This window comes from Colossoma macropomum, unplaced genomic scaffold (assembly GCF_904425465.1).
Source record: "Colossoma macropomum unplaced genomic scaffold, Colossoma_macropomum, whole genome shotgun sequence".
NCBI lineage: Eukaryota > Metazoa > Chordata > Actinopteri > Characiformes > Serrasalmidae > Colossoma > Colossoma macropomum.
This window is the reverse complement of record NW_023494799.1, coordinates 17,130,047-17,154,886: the sequence shown is the minus strand read 5'-3', so window position 1 is coordinate 17,154,886 and position 24,840 is coordinate 17,130,047. Positions and strand designations below refer to the sequence as shown.

General features: G+C 38.5%; 1 protein-coding gene across 1 annotated transcript in view; it reads right to left on the bottom strand.

The window, feature by feature from the left end:
• The window catches only part of LOC118819307 (spermatogenesis-associated protein 16-like), a 67,003-nt gene extending 51,609 nt beyond the window's left edge, over positions 1 to 15,394 (bottom strand). The window contains exons 1-2 of the mRNA XM_036587039.1: positions 14,813 to 15,394; positions 12,155 to 12,300 (exon numbers count right to left, since the gene is read on the bottom strand). Coding sequence (XP_036442932.1) covers positions 12,155 to 12,300; positions 14,813 to 15,394 — 728 coding nt within the window. The remainder of the gene's footprint in view (positions 1 to 12,154; positions 12,301 to 14,812) is intronic.
• Positions 15,395 to 24,840: the final 9,446 nt, after the last annotated feature.

Genomic DNA, 24,840 nt, shown 5'->3' with positions numbered 1-24,840 from the left:
GGCCTGATCCAGAACAAAATTACTGAGGGTGCTTTAGAAGTAAATGGGGGTACACTTGAGGACACAGGTTCTCAAGCCTGGGGCCATTTTACAGAAACATCCTATTTCTGAAATCTTATATTGTCTGTTTAGTCACCATGACAACTTCAGTTAGGACAGTGGCTATTGCAAAGGAATAACACTTACTAAGGTCATTATCTTGTCCTAACTCCAAATAAGAAAAGAGCATTACAGAAGCAGCTTGCTGAGATGTAGGGCAACACCAGTGTCCTAACTCCTGTTTTAAACCTTGGATTCTAGTGTTGATGTACTGATGAAAAAAGAACTGTTTTTAAGCAACTGTGATAGGCATAACAAGTTCACTAGCATTAGCCGTTACATTTTTTCATAGCACAAAATGGCAGTTTCAAGTGTGAGAGTAAGTTCATTAAAATTGTGGTTCCAAAAATCACAGACACCTTCTTTCCAGTGCTCTCTTATGTGTTTGTCAATGTAGATGTAAACTTGCTAGAATAATTGCTGCAGAGATGGTGGTGAATAATGAGGAGAAGGAGTTAAACAAGTGGCTGTTTATTAGCTTCGTGCGCTGGGTAACAAAAGCCTTCAAAATACACGGAATATTTTTTGGTCAAGGTTACTAAAACTTCCAGTTCATTACAGTTTAGTTTTGTTTTCCCATTTTACTCACAACTGATGTCTATACTACACCAATCAGGCATAACATTATGACCACCTCCTTGTTAAAAACTCCAGCAGCACTGCTGTCTGATCCACTCATACCAGCACAACACACACTAACACACCACCACCATGTCAGTGTTACTGCAGTGCTGAGAATGATCCACCACCCAAATAGTACCTGCTCTGTGAGGGTCCATGGGGGTCCTGACCACTGAAGGACAGGGTAAAAGGGGGCTAACAAAGTATGCAGAGAAACAGATGGACTACAGTCTGTAATTGTAGAACTGAAAATTGCACCTATATAGTAAGTGGAGCTGATAAAATGGACAATGAGCGTAGAATTAGAATTCAGAACCATTAGCCAACTGTGTTTGCACACAGAGGAATTAGACCTCCGCATTTAACCCATCCATGCAGTGAAACACCCACATACATGCACACCAGTGAACACACACTAGGGAGCAATGAGCACATTTGCCCACATTTTGGTGGGTGGCCTATCCACGGCACCCAGGGAGCAGTTGGGGGTTTAGGTGCCTTGCTCAAAGGCATTTCAGTCACGTTCAGGACCACAAGGCTTATGGCACCATGCCAAGGGGATCAAACCGGCGACCTTCCGGTCACAAGGCTGGTTCCCTAACCTCCAGCCCACGACTGACCCCTTAAAATAATAAAACAGGGAGGTGATCATAATGTTATGCCTGATTAGTGTATAACTTATGTATTTGTTTACGTTATTGTGATTATGACTCCAAATAAGATGTAGAATAGATCAATTAAGATAGTATTTGCTTCTATAATACTAATTTGTGAAAAATCTCATCTTGACTTTGTCAGATCTTAACTGAGGCCTAAAGATAGGAAGTTTCTGAAATACAGCCCCTGGTCCTGGAGTACCACCTGCCCTGCACATACTAGGCCACATTCACGTTACAAGCCTCAATTAATTTTGATTTTTGCCCAAACTATATGAAAGGCCCAGCTGCAAATGGCCCACTCTAAAATTGCAGTCCACCATTACACAGGCACACATGGACCGTGAGAGGAAGTGTGTCCCATTTGTCATTTGATTCATTACTAGTACCCTTTATGCATTCTTACAGAGGCCTTCTGCTAGGATTGCAACAATGTGGTACTGTGCCGTGGCTCGTTCTATCCAAAATTCCTTGTAAATTACCCCTGTGGTGGGACTAACTTATCTTATCTTATCTTATCTTGTCTTATCTTATCTTATCTTAAGATATAGAGTGGGTAGTTTTGTTTACAATTTTCTGACTAACATGACTGAAGAGGTAGGAGAAGTTAAATGCATTTATGTGTTTATGTGTTTATTTATTTAACTTGTCATTAAGTTGCACTATGCTTGTAATGTGAATTTAGCCACTGAAGATAAGCAAATTAGCTAATTAAAAAAAAAAAAACAGTACAATCCAGTGTTCTGGCATATGCAGAGCCTGCACATTGTGCAAGTGTGTCCCAAATGCATTTGTTTAAAGAAAACCCTTGAGGCTTCTTGCCCTAGGCTTAAACCTGACTCATGGATGTTGGACCTACGTTCTGCAATGCTCGCTGAAGTGGTCAACGTTATCACAATGGCAGGGCTGCAAGCACGTATTTCCAGGGTTGTTCATGATTATAAGGCTGAAAATGAACAACTATCTGCATTTACTGGAATATCCAGTGATTTATAGTTGTATGCAAAAGTTTGAACACCCCTAGACAATTTACATTTTGCTGATTTTTTAAGTGAATTTTTTCTGCTTATTTTAGTGCACAGTTTCTATTTATTTGCTGAGTTTAACATATTGGAAAAAATAAAACATAAAATATAAAATGTTGATTGATTAACTTTCCTGATGTTAGGGAACATCCATGCTAACAACAACAGCTAGCTGTCTAAATGCATTTCCCCAAAGCCCATCTGAGGGTGCAGAAATTTACACTGAGGGTACAATGCATGCTTTTGCACCCCTGTATTGGGGCCTGGTAGGCAATTTCAGAAACAATATCTATCCTTAACTTTACTGTACCATAATGTAACAAGTAATTTTGGACCATTATTATTGGTCCGTTCGCTACTAAATGTCCTGATTTGACAGTGATGCATATCATTGTTGAAAAATCCTTGAAAGAATTCTGTAAGAACTAACAACCACTATATTTCCATCAAAAGCTGGTAGTATTTTTACACATACATGAACTATGTCCACTGAGTCCATGTGCTTTCGTTGGCTTGTTTAGATCATGTGAATGGGTCCCTTGGTGGGTCTTGGCCTTCAGCAGATGTTCAGGCATTCTATAGCTTATATAATTAAATTGGTCTTTGGGGTCACGTTTGGAAAAGCCTGACAACACAACTTTAAAGGACTATTGAAGCTGATTCTTCCGTGTTTCTTGACCTTCAGAAGGTTATAAAAACAACAAATGAATTAAGGGCCAGTCTATAAGGCAACATCATGGTCAAAGATGTATTTCCTTCTTTGTCACCCTGCTCTTTCTGTCTAGTGCTCTGTTTTTTAAAGATTCACAGTATGATTGGGTTGACTTTGAGAGCAGTCCGTTTCAGGTGAACGTTCCCCATTAAGTTGCACATAATGAATGATATTTCTCTCACATCCCATCTGCCTCCCTTAAAACTCAGACCAATAAGGCATTTTCCTCCACTTTCAAATGGCAAAAATGGCTATCTGAGCTGCTTGTGACAGTCTAAGCTTCATATAGTTTATTTTCCTCCCCTTATTATTCCATTCTGAAGCTGTTTTAGGCTTGCCGCTTTGTGCTTAATGTTCACACCCTGTATAGTTATCTAAGAGTGAATCTGAACACCACATTTGCTCTGCTCACTGTTCCATTTTCAAAACAGCAACAAGGCAGATGGGTGGACAAGCAGCAGTGACGTCTTGACAGTCGCTGGATACGTTCTGCTTTCTCATGTATGATACACAGCATCTCTTAGGTAGACAACTGCAAATGTCATATTGACAATTAGGACTGAACAAATTCACAGAATTGAAATTGAATCTAAAATTGCAAATTTGGCCTCTGCAATCAATTAGCCACAAAATGTTGGAAGTAAGGAATTTGATATGCAGTTGCCTCAAAACATACTGGGACAACATTTAACCATTGATAAACTTTAATGAGGTTCTTTAGGTTATTTCATAAAATGTTCAACAAAATGATATTTGTTTCAGAGAAATATATTTTTAGTACAACATCAAAGTGAAAACAGACTCTTTGGCCTCTTTTCCGCTGCAAGGTAGAACGGTTCTAAGCACGGAGGATAACTGTTCCAGTGGCATTTCCACGCGGTTTGAAACGAAAAAAACTTAAAAACTGGGCTCAGCCTAAGCGCTGCCTAACCAGCCAGAAGAGAGTAGCTGGTTAGCGTTAGCTTAGCTAGCATGCTTCCAGAGCTGCTCACCACAGAACAGATTGGATTCTGACTAATAAAAGCTTTACTGACACGTATTTAGATGATAATGACTCATATCTGAAAAAGCGAAGTCGAGTGGCTGATATTAGAGGGACAGAAAGCTGAAATTAACCTCTTCTATGGTGTCTGAAGCTGGATCCTCCTAGCTAAGTTAATGCTAGCTGGATCTCCTCTCCTAGCTAACTTATCTTAGCTAAAGAGATCCAAACACCACAGTGCATGTTCGATAACTACTCTGCTATCATAAGTATAGATGATAAAAACATATAATAGCAAGGGCAAAGTCGACTGGTGTTGGGAGTGAGAAAGCCGAAATCCGACCTGTTCTGTTAGAGCTTTAAGCTGTAGCCTGCTAGGCTAAACTAAAGTGAGTGCACAGTGCCTCACACTGCAGTATGGACTCGGTTCAAGCAAACCAATGTTTAAAATACCCATTTAGAGGATAAAGACTCGTATCTGAGAGCACAGATTCAAATGACCTGTGTTGAAGTGACAGAAAGATAAAAAATAGAATTGTTCTGTGGTTCTTTGAGGTGTACTCTGCCGGGTGACACTAATGCTAATGTAGTTATCCGGCTACAGGTAAAGCCCACTGTAACAGATGCTCAAATAACACCCGTTTAGAGGATAAACAAGATGAGAGCACGCTGAGAGACTGGAGTTGGAGTGATAGACGGAATCAAACGTGTTTGCCGTGGGTGGCATCTAGGAGTGCGGAGTTTCTTAGATGCATCGCGATGCGGACGTGAGCGATTCTAAATCGATTCACAAATGTCAAAAATCGATTTTCTAAATATTTAATTTATAACGTAATGTTGACAGAACACAAAAGGCGGAACTTGGAAGTACGGAAGTGCAGCGCCCGGACAGTCTGTGGCGGCACATAACAAAAACACAACTGGATGAGCGAGAAATCCGACCAGCTCCCTCTGCATTAAAAGCCAGGTTAGGTCAGGAGTCACAACCCAAATATTAACATTTTGTCCTTTCAACAAAAATCAAACCACCTTGGGAGCCACAACATTTAATGTCCAGTGTGTCTCAGTGTGTGATAATGTCCCAGTATTGGCTAAACAATATAAATGAAAACACAGATTTACTTCGCTCTGCTTTAAGCTTCAGCTCAGCTACAGCTGTTTTCCTCCCATCTCCGCCAGACAACCTTTCCTCAGAAATAGATCAGTTAAATGTCTCTTAACGTTCGACTGTTTTACAAGGCTGAAGTCGCTTCTTATTCTCCAGCTTCTTGTTCGAATTTACCCGTTCCACCTTAAATTCTAAACTGACCATTTAAGGTGGAATGGGGAAATTTGAAAGAGAAGCGACTTCAGCTTCGCCACTTTTTAGTGTTTGACAGTCTCTCGTTGCAGATTTAACGTACCAGGAAACCAACTGCGCTGCTTATAAATGCGAATAACGCATCGTTGCTATGTGACCTGCAGTCCGCACGCCGGTTCTCAGTCGTTGCGAAACAGTTGTGCTATGTTGCACACGTCCCGTCTCAAAGATACTTTACTGACACAGCGATCCCCCCCCGTCTCTACAACGAGACCAAAACCGAAGTTATAAAATCACTAAAGAAAACGGGTAGAATAGCTGTAACATGTGCTGCGTGGACATCCACTGCCACTGGATCTTATTTCACCGTAACTGCGCATTTTATCGCATTTTAAGCAGCTTCTCGTGCTCCAAACAAGAGCACTGAATGAGAACCTTCTAATTCACTTGCCACATCACTTCCATTTGTTTTATTAAAAAAGATATTGGAAGTAAATTCATTATGGATCATTACAAATACTTTGCTTTAAAAGTACCAAGTCACTTTAAATAACAATAACACCGAGTTACTTAGTCACTTTAAAATGTATATTGTCTCTATATTCTGTGTATATTTTGTGTATATTTAATATATTTCAGTTGGTTTTTCTTGTATTTTTATTTTTACTTATTTACTTTCTGTAGAGTGATTAGCTGAGCCTCACCACAAGCATTTCAATGCATAAATGTCCTGACATGTTGTGCAAATGACAAATAAACTTGAAACTTGAACTCGAAACTTGAGCTCACACAGTGAGAAAATATAAATGCTATATAGAAAAAAAAGATGCATCGAGATGCATCGATAATCGTTTTAGAATCGCATCGCAGCCCTCTGAATCGTAATCGAATCGAAGATTCCCACCCCTAGTGGCATCTACATTGCGATTAGCCTGTTAGCAGTTAGCCATTCATTTGTGTAGTTTTCTTTGGTATTTCCTGGTTCTGATTTAGTGGTACAACAGCGGCCATTGTATGGAGAAAGAATTCCACCTGGACTGCACTAAGCATACTGTAAAGGGGTGCAAATTTAATGTCTGGGGATGGTTTTCTTGTGATGGTGTTGGTAAGCTTGTGCTCACTGTTGGGATGATGAAGGCATTTTGGTTGTAAACCTGCTCAAGTCTGCTCTGCAAAGAAACTGCTCAAATGATAATGATCTGAAACACACTGGCAGCTGTTTGTCAGAACACTTTGCCAAAAAAGAAAATGACAGTCTTGGAATAGTCTGTTTAAAATAAATGCCACTCGGTTTGTAATTTTGTTTCCTAACAGACTGAACCTAATGCATTTTTAGGGAATGACACAAATGTCCAGATACTTTTTGGAGCCACTGTATTTGCAGACTAACTGCACAACAGAGAAGGATTCCAGTTACAGTAGTATGTAGTTGATGCATGGACTAATGAATTGTAAGCTTTTTTTGTACTTTGTGTGCTGACTAGGTGTGCCTTATTCCAGTGGAATGTTTTATAATTCTGTGATTGTAGGCTGACTGTATGCTTTTCCACAGAATGCACTGTAAACTGTGTACACACACATCATCTAAACCACTCATCCTTCCAGGTCGCAGGGGGGTGCCTGGAGCCTATCCCAGCTATCATTGGGCAGAAGGCAGGATACACCCTGGACAGGTCACAGGACAGACAGACAGACACATACATCCACACACACAATCACTCACACATTCACACCTAGGGGCAATTTAGCATGTCCAATTGGCCTGACTGCATATCTTTGGACTGTGGGAGGAAACCAGAGTACCCAGAGGAAATCCATGCAGACATGGGGAGAACATGGAAACTCCACACAGAAAGGACCCTGGTCCCCAGGCTGGGAATCAAACCCAGGCCCTTCTTGCTGTGAGGCACCAGTGTTGCCCACTGCCCCACCCTGTAAACTATGTAGTAAAATAAAAAATAATTTGCTGTGATTACATATATGTGTGTGTGTTTTCATGCTAATTGTACCACGTGCCAATATAAAATCCTCAAGTTCTCTGGGACAACATTATTGGGCAACATACAGTTTGTCCAATAATATGCAAGTGGTAATTTCATAGAACCACAACTAAATGACCCTGGATAGGTGTCTCATACGAGATTTTGCAGCACGCTGAAGGAAAGGAAGACAGAAGCCAGCATTCGCAAAAAGAGATGCAGGATGACTTGAAAGCAGCAGGAGCAACAGTTACAAAGAAAACAATAAGTAATGAACTGCACTGCAATCATCTCTGTTTCTACAGTCCACACAAAACTCTTCTGCTGAAAAAGAAGCACAGAGACGCACATCTAACATTTGCACACAAGCATTTAGATAAATCTAGACTCTTTCGGAACAATGTACTCTGGTCAGATGAAGCAAAAATAGACCTCTTTGCATAATATTTCAGCTTGTCATGCTTGGATAAAGAAGACTTTATGATCGTAAAAACACCACACCCACTGTGAGGTATGGTGATGGGAGCATCATGATATAGGGCTGCTGCTCTGCAAACTGTTCTGTGGCATTACATGTCATTAAAGGAAACATGAATGGAGCGCTGTAGTGGGACATATTAGAGAAGGGACATGTCAGCCAAGAAGCAGAATCTGGGGAGAGGATGGACAAGATAACGACCCCAAACTAAGAGCTAAAATAACGCAAGACTGGTTTCTAAAAAGGAGGATAAACGTGCTTACATGACCTAGCCAATTGCCTTACTGGAATCCCACTAAATCCATTTATGGAGGATTTTGAAACTGCGAGTCCAACAGAGGAACCCTTGTAACCTTGGAGAATTGAAAACGCTTTGCCAAGAGGAATGGGCCAAAACTGAACCACTAGGCTGCCAAAAGGCAACTGCTTATTACCATAGACATCTCAAAGCTATAATTGCCAACAGCAACTTTGCAACAAAGTACTAGTATTATTAATTTGTGGTGTCTGTAAACTTTTTTTCTCTATCAGTTAATATTTTTGTTTGTGCTTATGAATACATACATTTTATTTCATACTTATCAAAAGACAGTCAAAAGGCATTGCATGTGTCAATTTGCTGTAGATATATGCACTGGAAGTATATTAAATAACAAAATTTTCTTATTTCCTTATTTCCTCTCACTATATGGTATTGCTTACACGCACACCAGCACAATCTGACATAACTGCAATGTAAAAAAAAACCTTTGCTGATGCACTGAAGTTGACTTTCCCTGCATTTTACAAAATATTGCTGTTCCATTTTTCTCTTGCTTCTAAATCTTATTTTGCCTATAGGTGCAAGAAGTCAGACCCCACTTGGGTAACACTAAAGTATGGGTAGTGTTGTTCAGATAACCAGTCTCATAGTTGCACTGCTGTCTCTTCACAAGATCATAGGCAGCTGTTTTCCATAGGAGTTTGTTTTTAACTGCTAAGGTGCTGAAAGATTGTGGCTGTGTATGTACGGTAACCCTCAAGGTTCTTTAACCAGAAAGCAATACAACAACCTGACTGTGGCCATTTTATTTTCACAATGCACAAATCAATCAGACCACAAAATGAACTACAAGTGAACCTCACTGAGACCACTGTGAGAGGTGATCTGAATTCGGTTTGTTTTTGGGGTCATTTAGAGGGGTCTGATTTTATTTTACGTGTTCACGTTTTCACAGAAAACCATGACCGGTCCAACTGAAACGCTGAAAATGTCCAAGTATGAAACGCCCTATATCTGACAAAATGTTTAACGTGAGGGAGATTTCTCCCTCCCCTGAGAGATGCAGGCCCTTGCATGTTTTGTTACATACTTTGTTACTGTTCTGGTGTCATGCCACAAAAGTGTCAGAACTATGTGAGAGAGTCTGTAGAGTGATATGTGTTTACATGTCCAAATCTATCTTCAACAGTCCAGTAAATGTTAGACACGTGTTTAAAGGTGCCATAGAATGCATTTATTCCGTATTTTAAGTTGTTCTCTGATGTCTACATAGAAGGTATGTGACTTTGGTCAGGGCTAAAAATGTCCTGATGAGGTTTTATTTGATTATTTATTCCATTCACAACCCTATGATTTGGCCCTAGAATGAAACAAGCTGTTCTCCCTTTTTTGGTGGGATCATGAATAATTTGATGAGCTCTGTTCCAATTCACTGGTTTACAGTGAGGCACTGCAATGGCTCACACAGAAGCATCATGTCAAAATAGACATGAAAGAAGAAAATAAATGAAACTCTGTGTAAACAAGCTAGGTCGTTGTGCTATTTAGTTAGCTATGCTAGTTAGCTTGTAGCTAACGTTACCTGTACAAGCTATGGGCTTTCAATCTGGACAACAACACAAAGTAGATTAAAGTTGTTAGCTCACTTTGAAACTTTCCATTTAAGATAATCTGACTTCAGCTGTCAAAAAGTGGATAAAATCACACGGCCTGGCTGCTACTTACAGGTTGCTGTCGCGGCCAAACTGAACTCAGATCGCCTCTCTGGTCTCAGTGAGGTTCACTTGTAGTTCGTTTTGTGGTCTGATTGATTTGTGTATTGTGAAAACAAAATGGTCAGCTTGTTGTTTTGCTAATGAAGTTAGAACTGCCCCTCTTTTCTGTCTCTTCTGTGTCAAATGCTGAGCAAAGCCTGCTCAATATTGTCCAAGGTTTGAGAAACTGTCTGGAGTGAAATCCGCAGAGCAAACTAGTTAACAACTTTATGTCAAACTTGTCCTGAACTTGGCTTCCTATTCGCCAGCTTGTTTTACAAAGTTTCCATTCCACCTTAAATGGTACTGCAGTTATGTTCTGGCGCCTGTACAAGCTGTAGCATTTAAGGTGGAACAGAACATTCAGTAAAGAAGCTGGTGAATAGGAAGCCAACTTCATCCTCGCTTAAACATGAACATCAACCATGCCCGTTGACAGTTCAGTTCCTTGAAAATGGTATAAAAACTGCCCACATTCCCTTCATAGCCTGGAACGTAGGCTGGTGTATGTCAATTAAATATTATTGAGTCAAGTAAATTAATGAATCAAGACTATTGCATAACAGTTCAGAGGTTTTTGGATTGGCTCATTTTACCACCCTCTTTTCAGTTGAAGGAGGAGATAACAGTGTTTGAGGTTCACAGTATGTCAGTTCCATGTACCAAACTCTCCTTATTCAACTATACAAATGTAAATAGAAAAAAAACTGTTATTGACAAGATCATGCAGCCCCTCAATCTACTGACTGTTAAAAGTCAATACTGTAGCTTCTTTCTGGACACATCTGTATGTTTTCCATCTCTCCATTATGGCTGCTAATAGTCATTAAGGGCCTTGGAGATGGCGTGACAAGGATCAGGTGGAACTACAGGTTTTTGAATTTCAGTTTTAAAGCAAAAGGAACTTTTCAAGGGTAGCACACAGTCAGGATGAGTTATGTTGTGGCGAGAGGCAAACTCTCTTGCTCTCTTTCCTTCTAATGGAAGTGTTGGGGAGACAGGTTCAGGGCCATGACTTACAGGCAGAGCAGGTGCAGATAAGTGGAGGTCAGGCAGTGGATATCAGTGTTCACGAATTGCTCTGCCTCTTTCTAAACAGGACGCTTTTATGTCTGCACTCTAATGCTGAACTTATAATGAAGTGCATTATTTAACATCACATGACCAAGAGGTATATCTTGTTGAACAGCCAAATAGCTCTATTATTAGTCTATACAGTTCATTCACCACATATAGTTTAGTCTGCAATATCCACAAATTAAATATGGCAAATGGTCTTTTATTTTTTATGGTAGGGGTATTTAATTCTAGTCCTGGAGGGCTGAGGTCTAGCATAGTTTGTTGATTTCTTTGCTAAAAAACACACCTCCTAAAACTGGAAATCAACAGATGACTCTAACTCCATTTCCCTACCTTTCTTCCGAGAAAACGACCGGACACTGCTGGATGATGGTCTGTAGAGCTCTCCGGCTACCCGCTTCAGACCAGTTGCCCACACCCCAGTCACCGCCACCTGCCTTGGACTGACTGCCCACTCTACACTGAAGTGGACTCCTAACTATTACTACTACTACTATTAATATTAGTAGTATAATAATTTTGTAGGTAGTTTGACCAGAGGAGGATGGGTCCCCCCTTGTGAGCCTTGGTTCCTCCCAAGCTTTCTTCCTCAGCTCTGAGGGAGTTTTTCCTTGCCACTGTTGCCACTGGCTCGCTCACCTGGAGGATTTACATTTCATGTTGAAACTTTGTCCTAAATGGATTTCTGTGAAGCTGTTTTGTGACAACATCAGTTGTAAAAAGCACTATACAAATAAATTTGACTTGACTTGACATGAGTTGAACCAGGTGTATTTGAGCAGGGAAATCATCAAAGTGCTGGACACCAGCCCTCCAGGACCAAAACTGAACACCCTCATCTGTAGTCATAATGTTGCTGTCACACTATGTCACACTTGGGATTCTGCCCAAGCAGTGCCTTTTTAGCCATCAGTTTAAATATTAAAACTACTTTTTAGATAACATTGCCAGTGAATGGGGGAGTGATGAAGATTTTTTATATTATAATATATTATTGAATTTATCAACATTTCCTGATGAATGGATCAATAGGAATGTTCCAGAATGACACTACTTGGAATAATTTCTTTTTATATTAAAGTAAAGTTTTCTGGTCCTTGTCTCATAGATTTACCATTTCCGAAATGCCATTGGCATGCGTGCAAGTGAAATGTGTTTTAGATCTGGAGTTGCTCTGTTGGTATTTGCTCTGTTCTCTATGCTTACCTGTGAGAATATGTCAGTGCCAAGTCGGGCTTCTTCATTCTGAGGTAGCAGGCAACAAGCTTGGACTCGATGAAGCCGACAACCTTGAAAACGCCTTCATAATCAGCACTGAAAGTTCTCTCAAGCACAGCACCTTTAGAGCAGAGCTGATAGAGAGATTAAGAAAATACTTTAAAGCAAATCTAAATTTGGGCTTGATTGCTTGGGGTATCTTGGCTTGGCTAATATTTCTGGCTGGGATGTCTTTTGTGCTCCGTACAGCAAAATTTACCCAGAGCTTCAGTGGACTGCATCATCACCATGTTTTATTTCATTTCATTTCATTTCATTTCAACTGCACAGTCTTTCATGATTTGTCTGTTAATTAAAAGACACTCTCAACACAAATGTTTAAGGCAAGGTTGATTCAGATGAAAACAAGAAACATATTCAAAACTGTCTCTTTGTGCTTGAAATACTGTAGCTAACTCACAAATAGCTCATTGTTGGCAGGTAATTGATTGAATGTGGCAAATTTGCATAGGCAAACGTACAGCGTACTCTAATTAGAGGCACTTCTACAGAATATCAGGACAAGCAATCCGCTTGAAGGGACTTTCATGATCTGTACTCTGATGTCCTCTAAAGTAAACAAATACTAAAGGGATATTATAAAAGGAGAAAAAAAAAATAGAATATTACCTTGAATGCGTTCAGTTAAAACCCAGTAACTTAGCATATTCACTAAATAAAAGGCCAGTAAATTTTCTCCATGTACCACGCTTTTTGTGGATGGAGGAAGGTTTAGTGTCATGATACTGGGAAACATCCTTTTCCTCCAAAAGCCTTTGTTTAATTACAGAGTATGACGAGAAAGCAGACTTTGATGAACATTACACTTAGAAAGTCCACAGTGGAGCAAGGCTCACTCTTTGTCAGAGAGAAACTACTATGAGCTCGAAACTTACACCCACAAGGTTTAACCCCTTAAAATCCCAGGCTTATTACATACCAAGGCTTATTATTCAGTAACTACCGGGACTACAATGCAAACTGGTCTAGCTAGTCTTGGGTTACAGAATTGTGTAGTAAAACTTTGGGCCCACCAAAGGGGTTAAGGGGTTAAGGTGAAATTAGTCATCTAGAGACATGTTTACAATGGGTCGATGTGCCATGTTAAAGGGCCTATATCCTACATTTTTCTTGTATTTTTTTCTCTGAGGTCTACTTATGACATTTGTGTGGTTTTATGTACCCAAAACAGCTGTAATTCATTTTTCCAACCTTTCTTTTTCCCTTAGGCTGGCTTTACATGAAACTTACGTACAACTTTAGTTGCTCAAAGCTTACCTCGAAAAACTTACTTAAAACTAAATTTCACTTGAGTTGCATAATGTAAAGTGTCCTGTAATTAATCTGAAACTCAGATGCAAAAGCTGCAAGTGTCTCAACTTTATGAAAACAGTATCATGATAACACATCATGCGATCATGTCAAATAACAAATCACTTGAAACAATTGATTTTTACTGGAGTAATGAAAAAGAAAATAAAACACAAATGATATCCTGGGGGGTTAAACATGAGACACGTTTATACAAGATTTTAATTTGTCATTTACCAAATGAGTGTCTTAAAGTTAACATTTCTGTAAACAGCTGGCTTAACTAGCCAGGTAATGCTAAAGGCTGTTAAACGGCTGCTTGTTTCTTTGGTAGCCGACTGTTATAGTGATTTATGTTGGTAGATTATTCATTTTCTCCTCTCTTGATGTCTCATAATTTCACATAAAATAGAGATTGCTTTAGGATCTAAATGAAGAAAATGATTACAGAGAGGAGACCAAGATGTGTTCATTGGTGAACTTGCAGTGCTTCTAGGACAGAATGAGCAAGACATCAAGTACAACTGTAATGGCAAATTAAAGGCTTAACATACACAGAACAGAAAAAGTCAAATATGTAGTAAAGAACCGTAGATAAATAAATTAAAGACAGATATGTAGATATAGAATGAAGAAAAGCAAAGGTGTCATGTATTAAATATACGAATGGAAAACATTGCAGATGACTTTATATAGCAAAACTATATGATGTATTTAAAAATTCCAGCTGCTAATTTGCACTAACTAGTGGAGTAATCAAATGTGTTGCGTGCAACTTGAGTGACAGATAGACAGAAATTAATTTGCAAGCCACAACACACAACTAGTTGCATTAAAGTTTCACTGTGTAAAGCCAGACATAGAATCAAACAGGCTATTTTTGTTACAATATCTTTAAGTGTGATCTTAATGATCTCTGTTCTATTTGGCTGCTCTGTATTGTGCCTTGTTCAAAAAGCAGCCAAGACTGAAACATTCCTTATAAATTCAATGTGAATGGGCAGGGCTAAACTGCTGTAGCCTAAATGTCTGTAGACGTAAATGCCTTCACCTTAAAAAAGTGAAGAAAATGAGTTATTTTGGGATACAGACCCTTTAATACTGAGATTGCTTTACTGGCAAAATTAAAAAGTTCCTCAAGTATTAACCTAATTCTATGTGCCATATTGTTTTACACTTGTGTGGAGTGGATAAAAAACAGTAAGTAATAGTGCAATTTTGTTTGTTTATAAAGGGTGTATAAAGAATGAAATAAATATATAAGGGACAGAGTTCAGTGAGATGTAAATCAAGTACCTTCAGAGCAGCGGAGAAGCGACTGGCTGCGATGGCATATTTCTCCAGCCTGTAGTGTGCGTCGGCATCTTGTAAAGCCACATCGAGCCATTTGTCAATTTGAGACAGAAAGCCGAGATTAGGTCCACTTGGAGGCCCCACTGTTTCACTGCTTTGACACATTAATTGTGAGGAGGTGGAGGCTGGGGACTGAGCGAGCTTGTGGGTAATGTTCTGTTCGTCACTGTACACTAACTTCGTCTCAACCTCCACCAGGCTTTTTAAAGAGATGCACGACAGAGGAGGCAGGGGGCTCTGTTCATTATCCGCCCCCACAACCTCATCTACCCATCCATCTCTGCTTCCAGCGCCAGCCGTCTTTCTGCTCTTTGGCCTGCCGCTGTCTCTCCTTTTCTTCTTACTTTTGTTTCGGCTCTTTTCCCATGGCGGTGGTGTCTGGGAGGCAGCCAGCTTTAGATCCTCTGCATGCTCTTTGCTTGGGCCGGGCTGTGCTGTCTGCGCCAGTCCCTGGAGCTCTGGGGTTCCATTAGAATTTGCCATGATGCGCCTGAAAAGACATAGCGGGTTTGAAGTGGATGCCATGCTCTCCGCAAAATGGCAGAACTATTGAGATCATTGGGCTGAAAATGTTGGCCTTTAAAGGAAGTGCATGCGGTCTTTCTAACACACACAGACACACACCCACACACACACGCACACACACATATAATGATATCTGTCTTTCAAGTTAAGCTGAAATCAAAATTCCAAAATTTGCTAAATGTTTGTGTCCCCTGATCATATTAAGCATTATTCATCATATCATAAAATTATATTTATATAATTCTTCTTACCTTTAATCAAAGTAACTTTTGCTCACTTCTAAAACATATTCTGAGTTTTAGTTGTGCCACCCTGCACTAGATAACCAACCAATAATATCATGTTTTACCTCCCCCCCTCCATCCACCCCCCACTTCTAATCGAAGGAAAATGCTCAGCCAGCTCATTGACCCTTCCTGATAGTGATCACTGCAAATATGTTGCTGTACAAATGAAAAATGTGTTATAATTTCCAATTCACTCTTGTAAATAATAGGGATATTATGTGAAAGTTGCCTACAGACTTTTGAATACATCTGGCTTTGTTGTTTTGTTCATTTTCTAGGTGAAAATAAGTTAACACATCCTCAGGGAACAAATATGCCATTTTCTGCACAATATGCATTTTAGTGCACGATAGTGTAACATATTGTAAAACATAAAGCATGAAATGTGCTATAACTCCTCCCAATATGTTAAATTCAGCAAAAAAAACCCAAATAAACAGCAATTGTGCATTAAAATGTGCAGAAATGTGCTCCCTGTAGAGTATGTGTACTTATTTTCACTTAGAAAATCAACAGCACATGTAATTTGACCAAAAGCATCTAAACTTTTGCACATGACTATAGGCTATTCCCTTATGAACAATAACATTTACAACTGATAGAGTTGTAAACAAAGATGCAACAAGGGTTCTTATGTGAGATGAGAGAAGATCCCCTTTTGGTTCCCTAAAGAACCTTTCAGCAGATGCTTCTTTAAAGAATTCAATTAAAACCATTTAAGGTTTTACAGGCAACCAAAAGTGAGTCTTTTATGGTATTGACCCCTTTTTTATGGCACCTTTATTTTCAAGAGTGAAAAAATTGTGTTTTGAATGCTGCAAATTTATCTCAATGTTTAACTGCTCAAATTAAAATTTTAATCATTATTGAGATTTAGCCTCCTTAAGAAAGAAAGTATTGCCTGAGAAGTCAGTTAAATATTGCATCGGGAAAGAGAGCAGTTTCATTACTGCTTTGGAGATGAGTTTGGGGAAAGGTCAGTGTAATATACACACCTGTCTCTGACTGCCGTGAGTTAGCCCCACTTTCAGCGACTGTTCTAGGACTGCACCAGATGCAGCTTGCTTGCTACCGTTTTAAGAGTATGAAGTGGATATAAATGCAACTCAGCTGGAATCAGCTAAAAGGGGAGAATTTATTATTAGGCTGTCAGGCTTTTAGATCTATTCTCATGACAACAATGAAGCCACCAGGCCCCTGAAACTGTGGCAAGAAAAGAGAAGTCATTCCTGTTGTGCAGCTCTTTATAATACAGTGGCTTAGCAGTGGTTAAGGCAAGTTGCTAAGTGGTGTTCTATTGATGAGACTAAAGAGTAAGTGGCCAGTACACTTCACAGTGGAAGTACAGATCCTCCCGTTTACCTGTCTTACTACAGCATAAAAGATGAGTATTTACTATAAATTACTACAGCATATAAGATGAGTATTTATTATACATTACTACAGCATATAGATGAGTATTTATTAATAAATTACTACAGCATATAAGATGAGTATTTATTAATAAATTGATTATATAAAGTTAATGCAATCACAAGATTCTTCTAATTATATTAAAACTATTATAGCAACAACAAGAGGAATTTATCCTCTTAACATCCCAGGTTTACTTCATACAAAGGTTTATTATTCAGTAACTACAGGGACTTCAGTGCAAACTAATTGAGCTTTTCTCAGGTTATAGAAGTGTGTAATAAAACATTAGCTTGTTAAAGGGTCAAAAAAAAGGAAGAAATTATGTTTTTGCACACACAGAAATGCATGCACTTTCAAAAACTTTTCAAAACTTTCAAAGTGCACTAGGCTGGAATCTATGTTTTGAATAAAATGCAATCAATCTTTGCAGAAAAAAAACATATCAAATTATTTCAGTATGTTAGGTAGGAAGCCATGAAGCTTTGAAAAAAAAAACCAAATATTTCAGATGTATCAAGAATGATGAATCAAGATGATTCTAAAATGACCCAGAAAGCTGTATAGCATGAAGAATATTGATGTATAATTAATATCCAGAACGCCTCACTCAAAAGTGATGGTGATGAAGAGGCAGGATGCAAGTGCAGGTCCACTGTTTACTGGAATCCACAGCAAAAAAGGATCCACAAATGTAGCAAAACTATGAAAAGATTCTAATGAACAAAATACTTAAACAAAAGGAAAACAAAAGACAAAGGGACATGAAGAAACAGGCGATAACAAAACAGGGTTTTACAAACCATAACACCAGGCAAACACAAAGCACACAACCAGGGGTATATGCGCACAAGAACAAACCACAAACACCTGGGGCCTACGAGAGGGTGAAGCTATAAACTACACACAAGTGATACAGATAACAAGGAGTCATGACAAGGGAGGAGGCAGAGACCAAAACAATAACAAAAGCACATGGCAAGACGCATGAGGGAAGGTAAACAAAGGCAGGCACAGACAGAACCAAAGAACGACAAGAGCAAGGCAAGGCAGCATGTGACAGTTATCTATAGATGTACACATTATTAAAGGGGTATTTCATAGATTTTTTTTTCCAAATTTCTAATAATTGAATGGTTAAGATGTAAACAGAGTCATTCAGAGCAGTTTGATGTGTCTGCTGCAATATAGAGAAACTTACCGAGCCAGAATTGTTTACAGTTTCATAGATAGGAACCAGACATCTGAATAGTTTAATACATACATCACAGAAAATGATTACATGGAAATGGTTATGAATATGCTTTCTGATGCCTGAACATTGTTTTATGATAGTTTTGAGATAAGATTTTGGCGTAAAACATATTTTTTAATCCATTCATTGCACAGAGGTACATGCAGGGTGTAAAACAAAATAGTCCCCAAAGAAAACTTTTTTTTCAGCTTTACCACTATTTTATTATCATAAAAACTCAGAAGATACTTGTAGGTTCACTGAATGTTTTGGATGGTAAATAAAACTGCTGTATTTGAATTGTTGACATTGTGACCATTGTGGTTTCTATTACCACCACTGTAAAGAAATCTGAGTCAGTAAGGTTCTCTACTCTCTTTTTTTCTTTCATTTTCACAACGTAATGGAATTCCCCATTAACAAACTATCAGGAGAAGCTTTAGGGATAGGTCTGGGACCAGGGTGAAGGTTAGGTTTGAGTTTTTGGTTAAGGTTAAGGTTAGGGAAAATAAAGTGAATTTAATAGCTATTTAGTTGCAGAAGTTAAACGAAAAATAAGCATCTAGAAAGCATCTACAGGGAGTTATCCAAATAAAATGTTACCACTAACTGATCACCACAGGAGCCATGCCTTCATATTGGAATTATGGGTTTGTCCATCCAGTGTCAGAGCATGCATTAAATAGACTTCTGACTTCTGACTCTTCTGAAGAAGATACAGTTGACCAATCGCAGTCTGCCATGGCATTGTACATAGGTGGAAACGACTGTGAAATTTTCATGAAAAAAAAAAAAAAGAACTATACTGGAACTATTTATTTTATAACTGTTTGATTTTGATTTGGTCACAGCTGGCCCTGTTGCTCTCTGGCTTGGCAATTCTCTGCTGTCCATCTAGATGGCCAATCATGGGCATCTGTTAGTCATGTGTACAGATCTGGGCACTCAGCGCATTCTTCCAAGAGCATGCATCTACCCTGAGCAGCAGTTTGAAAAGAGTTGAAGAAAAGGTGATACAAGGAAACCCACATGAGATTTGTAGGCAAAAGCAGTAAACAAACAACTCTAAATATTCTTTCAGCAACACTCAGGCTAGTTTTTTATTTATGAACTTAGAAAGTTACGTGCATTACATGCCCATGTGCTCAGGAAAGAGCAACAAACATAGCCATATGCCCAGCCAAGCTATGTGTAACTCGAGAACACAAAACCACAGAGAAACCAAGTATACTGGGTCTCCTTCAGCACAGCACAAGGGCTATAACCTGCCATTCAAATCCTGAACAACATTTAATCAATACATAATGACATTTGTTACTACGCCTGAGCCGGGCCTTTTTTCTCAGGCAGAAGCCCAGCTGAATTGAGCACACTTGGCTTTATGAAAATCATTTTGGAAACACAAATGCAAAGAGAGCACAGATGCATTTTTATCAATATAAAGATTTTCATCCTGAAACTGAAAGAAATCTCTTTTTATATGTTGTAAGGGTGCTTACCTCTGAGTTGCTTGTTTTCCACATTGATAATGCATCAGCGGTATCATTCAAACATTCAAAGAATAACATTCTATTATTATTATTGTTATTTTGCCGTAACAGCACAGCTTTTTCACAGACACTGTATCACCCTGCTGTGATCCGTTGCTAAGCAATGACTTTGACAGCTGTAGGAGATGCTCAAGCCATTTGAGCGTTTTTACTTCTTACTTTGCCACAAACAGAAAATGGATACTTTTAGGATTACATTTGACTACACTAAATTCCCAAACTGTCATCACCACTGAACAGCTTTTCAGTTGGCGGCTGTGACCGAGGAACACCTAAACAACCTGGAATTAGCCAGAAATGAACCCAATACCATTCACCAAGCAAAATGGGCTGTAAAATGCTTTACAGACTGGCCGGAACAAAACAACATTAATATTGATCTAGCAAAAATTGACAAAACTGAGCTAAACTTGATATTGCAGCAGTTTTATGGACTCTGAAGATATGACTACACATTTGACAAATGGTATTCGGTTAATTTCTGGCTAATTCCAGGTTGTTTACGTGTTCTTCTGTCACAGCTGCCGACTGAAAAGCTTGCTCGGTGGTAATGACGGTTCGGAATTTAGTGTGAGGAGCTGGAGAACGAACTGCTGAATGTGCAGCGAGTGAGCGGAGCTCGTTACTCTGACAACAAGCTGCTTGTTAAGGAACTATAATTTGGCGGAAGAAATTGCTAACATTAAAACATATTAAATGCCACATTCACAGCCCAATTTCTTTATTTCTTACATTATTTTTTTAGCTGTTGTATTAAAGCAATAGAACACTCGCAAATCGACCAAATCACAGCCATAATGTTGTTTCATGATAACACACTCCCTCTTGTGTTCTATTGCTTAAATAACATCAGTTCAGTTCTGGAACCTATGTGTACACCCTTAAAAATGCCAAAAAGGCAAAATTTTGATTCCCTACTTATCTGAACCTTTCAATGGGTGTCTCTTTAAAGAAACATTTTGAGAAATGTAATATTTTTAAAGAACCTCCTCATAATAATTTAATTTTCAAATTAATTTACACACATTCATTAAGTACAACTCTTTGTATCTACACTTATTGTCCATTTTATCAGCTTCACTTACCATAGAATTGCACTTTGTAATTCTACAATTACAGACTGTAGTTCATCTGTTTCTCTACATACTTTGTTAGCCTCCTTTTACTCTGTTCTTCAGTGGTCATCATACTTAATGAAGTGGCTGGTCTGTATATATATATTTTACAAATATGTCTGTCACACCTTTATATATAAGTACAACAACAATGAACACATGACTTAAAATAAGGTTTCTTTTTCAAAGCCAATCAAGCCTACTTTTAATAGAAACAAAGTGTGGGAAACCTAACATAATCACAGCAAAGCAAATCTTTTTATATTGTACTGTACAAAACTGAGCCAGTTAGAAGAACAAAAGTTTGCTTTCAGGTTTCTCCTTGCTGTCCCCAGCCATCAAAGTCTTGTTCAAATCCACCACCAACACAACTGATTTAAGTTAATGAAGTATTGATTAGACAAACCTGGTAAATATCATTTTCTCAGGTGTCTGTGCCTAAAACTTTTGGACTTGAAATATTGGAAAAAAATTAATTAAATTTGACCTGTGAAAATATTATGGCATATTTAATTTGTTATCTTTTATGTTTTTCCAATAGGTTAAACTCGGTAAATAAGCAGAAATTGTGCACTAAAATTTGCAGAAAAATGCCATATTTACATTTGTTCCCTTTTTCTCTCTCTCACCTCCATACTCTTTCTGTGGCTCACACACGATCATTCTCTTCCAAGCTGTTCTAGCTTCTAGCTGGAGATGTGCACCCAAAACGTATTGAAAACCAAATGCACAAGCTCTGAGTGAGTTACAGCTACTGACAGCATTGTAACTATTCTCAGTCTGCTGTATCTGTGCAATGCTTAAATCTGTCAGACCCAGTTAAATTATAAAAATGTGCCAGTGTCATAGGATTGCCTGAAGAGCTTTAATTTTTTACCTGCTCCATTGCAGACTAGGACAAATATGAATATGCTGTACATAGAACGGGCACACGCATATGCTACCTATTTATTTTTATGTGTGAAGTATCAAGGACACATTCTATGGTGTTTCATCATCACATTGGCTACATTTGCTGGCAAAATTTGGTCAGTCCTAAAGAATTCACACCCATTACAAATTTTAGATGACCTAAACTTGGGAATCCAATGACTGCCATCTACATGTAGATGCAATTTGAATGAAATTTATGTGCATGTATGATCAATCTATTTGTTGGATTATTAAAGAATTATTATCATATGTATCACATACGATCAGTCTATTTGCTGGATTGATAAAGCTGCATGTAAACAATTATTAAGGCTGCATGTAAACAACCTCTGTGCTTAAGAGTATTTGTTGTGGGGTTTAATAGCTGAATGTGCACAACTTTGCACTTTTGTGCTATTAAAACTAACAGTTTTTTCCATTGTTAATTACTTTGCTTCTTAATAAACCTCTGCTCACCTTGGAAACTGTTACATCCTGGTGTCAGAAAATACAAGGCTCTGATGGCTGTTTGCCAAAAAAAAGTCCACATTGGAGGAAAAGTTCACTTAAATGTCACATTTGAAATACAAGAATCTTGTCTATTGTTCATCATCTCTGCAATTGCACTTTGCTAACTGAAGTTTGACAGTGGTGGCTCTTTGGGGTCACGCACTGAGAGTGACTGGCATGGGTGAAATTTCCTCATTTTTTGAAATAATGAACTTAATGTAATATGTAAACACTGCTAAAGTTTCAAAACATATCTTTCACTCCCCAGTTCATACAGTCTACATATGGAAACTAAGCTGCAAAAACAAGTTGAAACCAACACATTTATATATCCACTTATTCAGCCTATACATTGACTGGATTTTGAATGAGGCACAGTACTGACCAGCTAATCAGAATAGAGCTCATTTACATCTATAAGGCTTACAGGCACAGTAAATAAAACAGCCTGTTTATGCTGTGAAAACTGATTTGGAGTTTAAACAAAAAAGTAAGTAGTCTGGCTGCCTTAAAATTTTAATTTAATTGAACTTAAAAATGTTAAGAGACTGTAACACATACCATTATTGTTCTGTTAACTTAATATCGGATGTTCAATGAGATTGAAAATTTAAAATGGCTGGTTTACCTACTTTTATAAGTTAAAATATATATATTTATAAAAGAGACTCGATGCCACAGGCTCACGGCCTGGGTGTAGGCCCAAAACCCCACCCAATGCGACCACTTATTTATGAACATGAAGTGCTGTGCATAATCTGACACCGTGATCGATCTTAATGGCAAATTGTTGGTTGCGAGTGAAAGCATAAGTGGGGTGCACATAATATTTTAGTGTTTGAAACCTAGGATTGATTGCTTGGTTGCAAATGTGATGCATTAGGTTATCCATCTTAGACACACACACACCACACCCACCTCGCACAGGCATGTGCATGAAGCGGCACCTTTCAATTTATTGTCTACTCAAGCAACACGCTCCTGATTTTCTTATGCGCCTTGGCCAAACAATGCCTGTGCGAGTAGAGCTGGACAATCGTGGCAGAACAGCAAACACAGCTATTCTGCGTTGCATATTGTTTCCCTCTGATGCATACAAATAGCTGTTTATTTCACCTTTCACTTACCACTCCTTTTCACGCCAGGTGCTGCTGCCACTCCATGCCATCGACAAAGTGGAATTTACAAAGTCCAAGGGCTTGAGTTATTAGTCCTCCATTAGAGCCTGCTCTTGCTGTAAACCTCTTCTATATGACTACCGTCGAGTACATTTGTGTGAAATATGCTCAGTGCCTTGCTGTCTCTCTCCATCTTGTCCACCCCCGTCCTCTGCATACTTATTTGTTCAGAGGCTCCAAGGAGGTGTAACATTTCTTAAAGAAGTTGGTGGAACAGTGTTCTTGCACTGCCATATAGTGTTTTTTATGGAAGCGTGTGGCTATACAGCAACATTTTTTTAAGCCTGCCTTAATGCTTCCTTCTATCTTTTGCTATTAATGAGACAGCTCATCCATATTCGTACTGATTAATCAGGACCTTGAGAGTCTGTTTACTCTCAACTGGTTCAAAGTGAAAATGTAATAGGAAATGGACCCGATGCAAAAACATGAATAAACAGATTCCTTTTTACATCATGTTTGATAGAAAAGAGCCTCAAAGGAAATAATCATCAAATATATTTCTTGTGTAATGAAAGGATGTTTTCGTAAAAAAATTGACTGTTGGGTCAAAGTGCAAAATATAGTGCTGTTATATAGGTACATTAAAATCTTTGCTGTATATTCACGAAGAGGGTATATAAGGCATGAGTCTTCCAGCAAACTAAATTGAAAGAAATCAAAATAGTGTTCTTATTTAGTCCAGTGTTGGAAGTCATATATTATTGCTCTATAAAATGTTATGCATGTAATTATAACCTTTAATTAATTATACACATTTATACCTGGAATCATAAGGTGTTATGTACACCATATATTATCAACGCATTATGGACACAAGATTCAGGAGAAGTGTAACCCACCTGACATTCTTTCAATAACCCCATTAAACCTTATTGATATCTGACATATCCATGTTCATTTAGAAACTCTAAAATGCTTTTTCACCTTACTGGTTGTCAAGCATGTTTAAGTTATGACACTACCTCCACCGTGTTTCACAGACAGGATAGGATGAATTGTCTGTTTTTATTTTCCCTTTCTTCACACTTTAAGCATCCCACCCCATTAGTAGGCATTTTTGTTACATCTATTCATGAGGCGTTTTAGACATCTGAAGGCTCATCTTAATACTTTGCAGTTTGTTGTTTCTCTGAAGTTGTTGATGATTTCCATGACAGTCATTTTAAGACTTTTTATTTCTGTCTTCAGTTGATGGTGTTTTCCTCAGCTGACCCTATCAATGCCAATTACATGCACTACTGTTT